The 11,604-nt window shown below is 39.1% G+C and overlaps 1 protein-coding gene across 1 annotated transcript; it reads left to right on the top strand.

Annotated features, from left to right (window-relative positions):
• The first annotated feature begins 4,631 nt into the window (after positions 1–4,631).
• Positions 4,632–7,142, top strand: LOC125315906 (protein ACCELERATED CELL DEATH 6-like). The gene is made up of 3 exons (XM_048282197.1): positions 4,632–5,360; positions 5,466–6,004; positions 6,374–7,142. The coding sequence occupies exons 1-3, from the start codon at positions 4,652–4,654 to the stop codon at positions 7,112–7,114; spliced, it is 1,989 nt and encodes a 662-aa protein (XP_048138154.1). The 5' UTR covers positions 4,632–4,651; the 3' UTR covers positions 7,115–7,142.
• The last annotated feature ends 4,462 nt before the right edge of the window (positions 7,143–11,604 follow it).

Below are 11,604 nucleotides of genomic sequence, written 5' to 3'. Positions count from 1 at the left end.
TTTCATGTAGATTGGAAGATTAATCCTATCAATCACAATCAATGTAATGAAAGGGCAATCAAGTACATAAATAAACCACGTCAATACAAATCAAGAGGTTCCTAATATAGCTCTAAGAGTTTAGAGAATGTGTGTTTAAGGTTTAGGGATAATTTGTGAAGATTTGGAGATGATTTGCCAAAAGGGAAAAATCATCATTTTTTGGAAGGCTCTGGGATAAAAATACCTAGAATAGGACTTGACCAGTTGATTGTGGTTATTTCCTATTTTTGGGATTTTCTTAATTATTCTTTTTTTTTTTTTTGGAATTTCTTATGATTTTTCCATTTTTTAATGATTTTCCCAAATTTCTGACTTTTTTATTATTTAATTATCCTAATTTTTTTATTTTTTTAATTATTAAAAAAATATTTTCCGGACCAGGTCAACCCGGCCCGTGCCCCTCGGGCGCCCGGCCAGGACCTTAACGGTCGGACCGGCATTAAAACGACGTAGTTTTAGGTTTTACAAAACTTTTCTATTTTTTCATGAATTTTTGAATTGTCATATTCGAAAAACGCCGGATCGTGACATGTGGCTAGTCCATAGACATCCGATCTGGCTCTTTATTTTTAAGAGCCGGCCTCACTTGTCAACGTGGCCACCTACGTGGCGTGCCATGTCAGCACTAACCGGTCAATAAGGGTTGATCGGTCAGCCCCTCATCGGGGAAGATAACCGGCGCCGGTGATCGGAAAGTGTATTCCGATGTTGGAACCTCAACGAAACTTAGCGATTTTGATGCCAAACAACTCCCCATCTAACCCACATTCACCTACAACCTTTTTTTGACCAAAACATGCCCCGACTTCGACAAAACAAACGGGCACAACAATTGTTCCGGCGGCAATTTTTTTCATTTTTTTTTTTTTTTACGTTCAAACGGAGTTTCGCACATCAAACAACATCCAAAGATTGAAAGGAGACTTACCCGAGCCCCATTGGGACTTGACGACTACACGGAAGGCGTTGCTAAGCTTCTCGGCTCGGACCGAGATCAAAGAGGGTCGGTCCATCATTTTCAACGCACACCGATGCAAAACAATGACAAAGGGGAGCTTAGCCTCGGTTCTAGGATATATCCAAAACATGGAATAGACTAAAAGGCTCGGGTAACACATGATCGAGAGCTAGAATCTATGCGATGGTCTAGGTGGTATTTTAACAAACACGTAGCATACGTTCGGGCAAATAACATTCAAACTAGAAATCGAGGCTTCCTCCACGGAACGGAGATGAGTAGACATCCAAACATGCTTTTAGGGATTAAAAAACAAGTCGATACACATTTGGTTTGGCTTGTTTTGATCAAAGATCAAACCGAGCCTGAACCCATAGTGTGCGAAAAAACAAGGGATGTCATGTAGGGGGGTTAAAACCGACTCGTTAAGATAGCCACAATGACGACTAAAGCCTCGGTAGTGAAGGGCTTGTTGGCATGAAGCTTTGAGACGGTCTTCGAGCGTAGACACCTGCAGATCTCCTCCTCATAGCTCAATCTCTCTCCCAGCCGCTCTTGCTCTATTTTTTTTTTTTTTAAGAAAAGGCTAGGTCCGATCGAGCGACTTTCGCTCGGCCTTCTCTGGTTCTCTTTGTGTACTCCTGTCTGTGAACGTTGTCCCCCTTGTTTTTTCTGTCTAAAAAATGCCAACCCCCACCCCAATCAACAATTCTCTTTTCCCCTCCTTGTACGGACCCGCTCAGCCCCTCTCTCTCCTCTAACGACCTTTGTCATTTCTCATTCGAAAAATCACCACGTCGGCCCCTCTCCGTACGCAAAACATGTGCACTAGACGATAACCAAGAGATTTTTCGGTGGTGTGTCGAGCAAGTTGCGGAAGAGAGAGAGAAACATGCGAAAACGTGCGGTGCGTGAGCTGTTCTTTGGCTAAGTTGTAGACCCGGATCTATTGGGTCGAGTCAGATCCGACCCGGCATATCCGATTTTGGCATTTTGATCAAATTGGGGTCCAATTCGATTATTTTTTCAGAAATTGCAGTCAAAATTGGGTTCCCCAACATGTTTTTCATTCAAAATGGGAATTTGCATGAATTTATAGCCTGGAATTTGATGAAAACCTTAAATTATAAATTAGATTAGAAAATGATTTTTGTTTAATTCAAAGCTTGATCGAATTTGTCCAAATCAAGGCCACCAATGGGTTCGGCATGATGAAATATATAGGCTAGAGGGTTTTTATTTTCATGGGTAATAGTGAAAAAAATTTAATTTAATTTTTAGCGAAATCGGGGACTAAATTGAAAATAAATTGTGCAATTAAGCCCTTTAAGATAAAATTGAACAAATTGGCAGACGAATGAACCCAATTGCAATTCAAGGCTCTAGATATCAATGTCACAGCTTGTAAAAAGTGAAAAATGAAAATTAAAAGACTCGAAATGAAATTTTTTAACTCGATTTGGGTTTATGTTTGTGAAGGAACATAGTGACCCAAATCTAATTTTTAAAATTTAAAGTGACCAAAGTGAAGAGGGAATTAAAAAAATATATATTTACTATTTTTGTGTATTTTTTTGACCACGAATGGTATTTTTTTTTTTATGATTTTTGGCTATTTTTAGAATAAAAGAAATTCGAAAAAAAAATAAAAAGTATGAAAAATATTTTTTTGTTCAAAATTGGTTCCTAAGGCTAGACCAAGGCTTCCAAAGTTGATTTTGTAATTTTTAGAACTCTTTTCATATTTTTAATTAATTTTCTAAAAATAAAATGATAAAAAAATCGGGTGTCAACAACTATGTAGTAAGAAACATACCGCTATGCCAAGATGGATTTGCTCTGTAGCTAGAATATCATGCTCTTGTCGATACCACATCGGAGTTACTATGGTTGCAATGGCTTCTAGAATTCATGGAAGTGCAGCGAGAATCGAATCTCCTACTATAAAGGTAGGGATGACATTGAGGGATCCGGACCATTCATTTCAAAATGGACGGCTGGGATTCATCCACATCACCTTTTAAAAAAGGAGAAATTTTTTTGTGGGAAATTTTAAAATTTTAAAAAAAGTGATGTGGATCAATCCGGGCCGTCCATTTTTTTTTTTTTGGACAGCCCGGATCGATTATATCACCCCTAACATTGCCAAGCAATGTTAGGGGATCCGGTTCGAGTGCGTCATTATAGCAAAGCATTCATTCATTGTGATAACCGAAGTTCTATCCAAATTGCACATAATGACATTTTCTATGAATGCACCAAACACTTTGAAATGGATTGTCATTTCAGTCGATATCACGTTCTTTGTGGCACCATTCGGCTTGTCTCGATTTCATCTATCGCAAACCGCTCATGTCTTCACTTAGATACAACCATCCGAGCGTTTTCTAAATCTATTCTCCAAATTCAAGTTGATATTTTTCAAATCATCATGAGTTTGATGAGGGATGTTAGAGATATGTTTAGGATACTTTTTGATTCTATATATTTCCCTTAATTGGTCCTCATTGATTATAATTAATATTTTGTTCTTATGTAAAACTTATGAATAGGCTCATGTATCCTTCACTTGATAGTGAACAAGATATTATATTTTTATGTCTTCCTCATTATTAACTAAGGGGTGATGAATTGCAGTCAAAATGAAAGTGAAAATGGTAATAGTACTATAAGATCCACATGACCGCTTCTCATGAGTTTTAGTTATGAAAAGAAATTTGCTGAAGTACGGGAAAAGAGAGCCCGCAACAGAAATGAGCATTAATGATTAATTTATTGCCACGTAAAGCTACATGATGAATGATGATCTCGTGATGGGGTCACTGTCAAATGATTCTGTCTGGTTCTTCCAGTGTCTTTTTTTTTTTTTTTATGCTAATTTTCAAAGGTGGGCCTTCTTTTCCGCGCTTGTCTTTATCAGTCTATTGTGGCCACTTTGTCTAAAGTTCGCCAAAACATCACTTCGTCGCTTCTGAGGCGCAATTTACGGCTAATATTGATCATTGATTTACGATCAATCATGAAAAAAATCGTAAATTGTTAAAAGATTTAAAATTAAATTAACAAATCATGAAAACTTTATAACTAAATTAGCACAATTAAAATGCTTGAGACTAAACTGACAAATTATCAAAATGTTTAGAATTAAATTGAAGATCATAAAATAAGTTTTAAATTTTTTGAATAATTTGTCCCTTGGATTCTTATGTCCTTCGCCATGAATATAGTGGTAGGTTGTTCCTTTAGGACGTGATAATTTCACCAATGTCGGGTCCAACTAAAATCGGATTTGTTTTTCCGAATCGTCCGAAAGTTAGATTGTCACCCAGTGCAATTTCGCAGGACCCACAGATTTCTTGGATTTACTCGCGTAGAATAATAGTCTGCAAATTACTATAAGCCCTTTCTTTACCAAAAATAATAATAATAATAGTCTGCAAAATGTTCCTGATATGACTGCAGGCCGTTGCTTGATACTGTGGTGGATATTTTCAGGCGCGATAAGAAATTTCCCTTTCGAAGAAGGCCGCGTGATGTGCACCACAGCTAGAGAAGAAAAAAACCACCAAGTTCTGGCCGTGCTATAAATCTTGGAGAGAAGAAACTCCAGCCAACAATGGAGAGGCGAGATTCCAATTCCAGAGTCTAAAGATGGATGGCGATCGCGTGAGTATAACTATCAAGGATAGTGAAATCTGGGAGCAGAGGAGGGCCAGATTGAAAGCGCTTGAGTTGTTAAACAAACCACACCGCCCCGCTGAACTCAAATTGCGTGTGAATCCGCGGCTACAAGCTGCCGCGAAAGGAAGTGACGTCGATAACTTCATCGAGGCCCTCGAGAAGTACTCTGCCGAAGAGAGGGTCTCTTTGTCCGATATCATAGACATGCAGGGGCCTTCCGGGAACTCGTTGCTCCATGTTGCGGCGGGCATCGAGAACTCCGACATCCTCCGAGCCCTCCTCGAGGTCGTCCCCGACAAGCAGAGCACCACCCAGGCGAACTTCCGGGGGGACACGGCGCTCCACGTCGCAGCGAGAGCCGGAAGGATCCACGCAGCCAAGCTCCTCCTCGACTGCGACGGGATCGGGGGCATGGCGAACGATGCGGGCAACACGGCGTTGCACGAGGCTGTGAAGAACAGTCACCATGGGTTGACTCGTCTGCTCCTGAACGGAGGGTCGCATTTGGTGTATGAGGAGAACAGAGAGCGCAAGTGCCCACTGTACTTGGCGGTCGAGACGGGGGACTTGGGGATTCTAGTGCTTTTGATGGAAGCGGTGGATAGGGATGATAAGTTCCTGTGGTCCAGGGTGGAAGGCATGTCGCCGGTTCACGGAGCCGTGATGCACCAAAGGTTAGGTCAGTGATCGTACTTATGGCTGTCCCGCCGGTAAATTTATTGGTCGGAGCTTGGTCATTAGCCCGACACAAAATTCATTCATTTGCTGTTCTCTAACGGTGTAGAAATGCTGAAAGAGATGTCCAAGCGGAAGAAAGAGCTATTTCACTTAAGTGACGTCGGAGGTGGTACTCCCCTCCATCTGGCGGCATACGTGAATTACGTCGATGGAGTCAAATTCTTGGTCGACGAGTTCGCTTCGAGCACTGTCGAATATGACAAGGAGGGCTATCTTCCAATTCATGTCGCGTCCAAGATGGGTCATCTCGAAACGATCAAGGAGCTGCTTCTGCATTGGCCAGATCCGGAAGAGTTGCTGAACTTTAAGGAAGGGCAGAATATACTTCACGTCGCGGCAAAGTACGGAAGGGCTTCCATAGTGAAGTACACACTCGGTAATCCCGAGCTTGAGAAGCTTATAAATGCCAAAGACAAGGAAGGGAATACGCCTCTCCATGTGGCCACATTGCAGTGGCAACCCGAGGTTCTGCTCTCCCTCACCCTGCACAACAGAGTGGATCTTAAGCTTGTGAACAACAGCAACTTGACGGCTCTCGACATTGTAGATGAACAACTGAGAAAAATCGATGCGCCACTTCACCAGGTATTGATCTATAATAAATGAGTTGATAAGTTATCTACTCTGGTTTTCCCTTGTTGTTTTAGCTACTTCATTTGTGAGGGAGACGAAAATAATTTTAGTTCGGAGCAACATTGAATATTTTCATAAAGTAATGGGATAAAATTGAACATGCACCGAAAGTCTAAAGAACACATTGAACAAATTAAAAGTCCAAAGATCAAACTGCATATTGAATTAAAATTCAGGGATAATTTGTGTCTCGAACTACCCCGGTAGTTACCAAGAGAAATTTAGTTTCTATAGTTTTCTTAGAAACAATTGCATTTGCAAGTCTATGTATCACTTGAGGAGGTTTCATTTTTCCTAATTCTAAATCTATCACTTGATCAGACCTTGACACGAACAATCTTACTGTCCATTGGAGCACCCGGAAGCAAAGACAAAGCAATTTGCCAGCCAAAAGGCTTAGGCTCGGGAAGAGATTTGGAGCCTCCAGATTTGGATAGACTAAAGGATGAGGCCAATTCTCGTATGGTTGTGGCGACGCTCATTGCAGCTATGACATTCGCTGCCGGCTTTTCGATTCCTGGAGGATATAATGGCTCTGAACCAAATGCGGGGATGGCCACGATGCTGAACAAGCCCATGTATAACGTCTTTGTGATCCGCAACACCGTCGCCATGTTCAGCTCGATAATTGCAGTTGTGATCCTTCTCCGGAGACAGATCAACGATTCGCACGCAGTGCTTCATGCCCTTGGAAAGGCGAGGCTGCCGCTACTCACGTCTCTTGCCTCAATGTCCGTGGCCTTCATGGCGGGGGTCTACGTGACCGCAAGCAAACGCACTTGGATTGCCGTGGTCACCTTGATCATCGGAATCACTACCCTCTTCGTCATCTTGAGTCTTTACGTTGCCTTTTTCGTTCCGCTTGGGTACAATTGTCGTCTTGTCCAGCTCCTTGCCAACTACATCATTAGAGCTGGTATATCAATTTCAAGAAGTGTGACCGTAGAAAGGGCCACGTGGCAGCCCGAGTATACTCTTGGGATGCTCAAACGTAGTGCCGGATCTCCCGATATTGATCTAGCACCATCAATAAATGTCGCTAATGAAAGCTCATGTCGTTGAGGCTTCTTAAATGGAGTTTGAACCGTTCACAAAATTCGACCCAATTGAATGATACAGATTAATTTGTGGAATGTAATATATATCTTGAGATTTGTATTGATTGAGTTGGATAATTGTTCAAGTTTAACCGAACAAAGAAATCCAAGAAAGGGAGCTTTCGTTATGGTTAAAATAGAAAGGAAAATCTGTCTAGTACCGCAAGACAAAATTTCTTCTTGCCTGCAGCAGCTGCACATAGGGAAAAAGAAAAGAAGTGTATAGAGTCGCTTCATGACCCGCTTTAGCCAAGTCTAAAACCGTATAGGCTATGGGGAAAAAAACTTTCCTCTAGAACTATACCTAATGGAATAATGACATAAACGGCCTCCGAACTTTGGCCTAATATGTAATTTGATCTCTACACTTTTAATTTTTTCAATGTATTGCCTGAACTTTACCTCAATATGCAATGTGGTCCATGTACTTTTAATTTGTTCAATGTGGTTGTTAGACTTTTGGTACATGTTCGGTTTAGTCCAAGGAACTAAACCGAACATGTACCAAAAGTCCAGAGACTAGATTGAACAATTTAAAAGTTCAAGGACCACGTCGTACATGTAACTAAGGTTCATAGACCACATTGCATATTGTACTAAAGTTCATGGACCATTTGTGTCATTTTCCTATACTTGATCGATGAGCATGTGAACCTAAAAGCTCTTGCCCGTACTAAAACATATTCTTAGGGCACATATGATAACAATTTTGCTCTAGAAATCAACTTCGAGAGAAAAGTAAATTTTTTTATTTCTTCAAGTGGCTCCAAAACTATTTCTGAATCAAATAAATGATCCAGAAGTAGAAAAATGATATTGTGTAATCAAATGGATTTTTACTCTAGAAGTGTTGTTACTAAATAGATTTCTACTCCAAAAGTGTTGTCATGCGCATCCTTGACTATCATAGATACTATGGCATGTTATGCAGTAAAGATACACTAATGAGGTGTGAAGTGACTAGACATATTAATTGATTTGCGTAATTGCCATTAATTGCAAATTATATTCTCAAACTGAAAAATAATTTCGACTCTTATTAGTGACTCGTGATGAAGCTTGAGACCAATCATACAAAAGTTTAGAGATCGAGATTGGCTACGGTTTTCCATTTGAGGGTATTAAAACTCCCAATCGGGTTCATACTTCGCGGGAGGAAGGGTAGGATCGGATGAAAGAAGAAATGCATCATCTCATTTGCCGGCCTTTTCCTGTGCCGGTTCCTCTTCATGTGTTTCTCGTAACATCTTATGATACCTAGTAGGCATTCTCTGCAGATAATTAATGAATTGACCATGGTCTTGATTAGCTTAAGATGATATTTTCTCGTATCACGAACTTCACATTAACTTTTATCAATACTAAGAACATTGTATCACATGTGAAAAGGCTTTTTCACATAAGGTGTTGCTTGTTACTGAGCGCGGCTTTCCTAATTGCATCGAAGTGTCCTTAGATTTTGAAGAACTCCACGCACAAAAAAGTCTAAACAATGAGTTTGTCGCAGGTATGAATTGAATCATCCAGTTAGGGCTTATTTCAATTGTCCTTGCAAATATAGTGGTAGCACTTGATGTGGCTAAACTTCTTTCTATATTTGAAGGAAAACAAGATTCAATTCCTTGGTCTTCAACCATTTTGACCTATTGACAAGAGAAATGGATGGACAAGTCAATTATAACATCCAAAATTTTTATTGGAACGATTACGGTTTTACCATCATTCCATCATCATCTTGCATGTGGTTAGACAAGAGGATTTCCAATGAATGATCATCGCATACAACCTGTCAAAGGTGGTGTTTAAATGAAAAAATGATCTTTCAATGAAGCTGCCTCTTATGATGATAGCGAGGCGATGATACATATCCTTAATCCCTATTTACGGGGTTTTTGATATTCGCCAAGATTACAAATTAAGAGGGGACTTATTAAAATAACAATCCATGGTTATCAATCGAATGCCCATTCAATTGCAAAGACTTTATATCCAAATAGGGACATTAATCTTGAAAGCTTGCTTTGTGATATTTTTCTTGTATAAATGCTGTGATTCTTGTTTAAGGAACTATTACACAAAATGTGATTTGAATCTTATTGGAAATGTGATTTCAATTTTGTGCTTGCAAAAAACTTAATCTTGACTTGAAAGAATTTATGTCCAAAATGTTATCTTAAACCTATGATTGAAAATTTAGACAAATCATCTATTACTCAAGGACGGATCATAGGTGTTTCAACTTTGTATCCAAGATTTATTACCAAAAGTCATTGCCAAATTTTCCATTTGTAAGCCTAGAAACCTAGGGGATTCAATTGATTTTCGCGAATTTCCGATGAAGGAAACTCCAATCTTAAATGAACAAGTAAAGGGAGAAATCATACTCGCATGATCAGCGAGAGATTTTTTATTTTTTACTTTTGATTTTAGGTACACCAATTGTCCACAAACATGCGCATAAGACAAGTGAAGGCAAAACTCTAAAAATCAAAAGAAAGGGTATGGAACATAAGGTCAAGGCTCCCATGATCCAGATATAGTAGATTCGTCCTCAAAAGTACCTGCTCAAGAGGGGCAGAGATCACCAATCGGGATTATGAGCAGGAACGAATACGAGAGTCTCAAGTATAATCAAACACAAGATCCTTTCGTACCCTTTCCCTATTTAAGATAAACTTAAGGGTGATTACAATCGGGGTTTGATTGCCGATGTGTGCGAAGTCTCGTGATCTCCACAATGCAATAGCAACCATAGCAATTTCAATCAGACATCGCTTCAATAAACGCATAAAAACTCCGTACCTTATTTCTCTCATCTAAAAACATCTAATGTGGTGGTTAACGAATATATCTCATCTTCAAGAGCATCTATAGAAAATCAAGTTAGAAAAATCATGCAATTTTTTAATCGGCTCAAGTCCACTAAAGGTTTAAAACCGAGTCCCTAGCGGAGTCGCTAAGTCCGTTCCATCTTGAGGAGCCGAGCGGGTTTAGGGATGATTACCGATTTCAAAGGATCCATCATGATCCATAGCTTGGTTTGGACTCTCCCAAGTCCTCACATCGTACAACGGTGGGATTTAAAGTAGTTTCTACCTTTGGTGCGATCTTGTGATCTGTGTGTAAGTGTAAACGCTTTTGGCGCCACCATCGAACTTTGGAGAAGGTAGGTGGGAAACCTCATTGGACGGTGGAATAAGTTAAACGACTCAAATGAAAGTAGAGATTTGAGAACGGGGACTTAGTTATGTCAATGTTTCCATTGACACCCTTCGGTGCCTAAGTTGAATGATTTTTCTAACTATGAATTTCATGCAGATGATTTGAGAAGAGTAGTGTCCTAAAATCTAAAAGCTCATGCAGAGGGGAGTATAAACCGAGGGTCCAAACATGTGAATAAAATACATGAAATCAATGACATGACATCCATAATAAAGCCCTAATGGCTTAGAGAAGGTGTTTCTTATTTGGAAGGATTTTGGGCAGATTTGTGAACAATTTCCCAAAGAGGCAAAATTATCATTTTGAAAATATTTGGAATCAGAATCTCCGAGAATAGCATTGGCCAGTTGAATGTACATATTTCCTAATTTTCGTAATTTTGTGAGATTTTCTGAATTTTTGGGAATGACTTGCCATAAGAGCCAAATTGTCATTTTAGTAAGAATCAAAAGTCAAATTCATCAAAATATGGGATTGGCAAGTTGAATGGACCCATTTCCTAATTTTTTAATTTTTTTGAAATTTTTGGGAATCTTTGGAAATTTTCAAGACAATTCGCCCCCAAGGGGCAAAATCATCATTTTCAAAATAATGAGAGGGAAAATTTGTCAAAACTAGGATTGGTCATTTAATGGACTCATTTCTAGTTTTTGAGATTTTTCTAATTTTTTGGGACTTTTTTCAAATTTTTATAATTTTTTATGAAATTTTCATTTTTTTGGATTTTTTAAAATTTTTTATTTTTAAAATTTTTTATTGAAAAAATATCTGGACCGGGTTGGGTTGACTCGGTCCAGACCCTACAGGTCGTTGGTTGGCCTAACACCAAAACAACGTAGTTTAACTTTAAGGATTTTGAATTTTTAAATATTTTTTATTTTTATTCTTTTTTTCCTGTCGATTTTCAATCCGACACTCTAGATTGTGCCATGTGGCCAAATGCAAGCCGCTGGATCAAAAACGAATTTTTTATTTTTGAAAAAGGAATGGATGGCTAAGATGGTGACACGTGGCCAAACTTGGGTTATATAATTATAAAAAGGATTTTTATTTTCAATTTTATTTACAGAAAATTCACAATCGTGTTACTTGGTCAAATCGCGGCCGTTCGATCGAACTTTTATTTTTATTTTCAAAAATCAACTTTTACATCAGAAAATCCATTTTTTATTTTTGAAAATTACCAAATCGCGACGCGAGGCCAGATCGTGTATGTCCGATTGGTATTTATTT

Source organism: Rhodamnia argentea, chromosome 1 (genome assembly GCF_020921035.1).
Source record: "Rhodamnia argentea isolate NSW1041297 chromosome 1, ASM2092103v1, whole genome shotgun sequence".
Taxonomy (NCBI): domain Eukaryota; kingdom Viridiplantae; phylum Streptophyta; class Magnoliopsida; order Myrtales; family Myrtaceae; genus Rhodamnia; species Rhodamnia argentea.
This window is presented reverse-complemented; position numbering and strand designations above follow the sequence as displayed.

Coding starts and splice junctions, on each gene's coding strand:
- LOC125315906 (XM_048282197.1), top strand. CDS start 4,652: ATGGATGGCGATCGCGTGAGTATAACTATCAAGGATAGTGAAATCTGG. Junction 5,361..5,465: donor CGTGATGCACCAAAGGTTAG/GTCAGTGATCGT, acceptor CTAACGGTGTAG/AAATGCTGAAAGAGATGTCC. Junction 6,005..6,373: donor TCGATGCGCCACTTCACCAG/GTATTGATCTAT, acceptor TCACTTGATCAG/ACCTTGACACGAACAATCTT.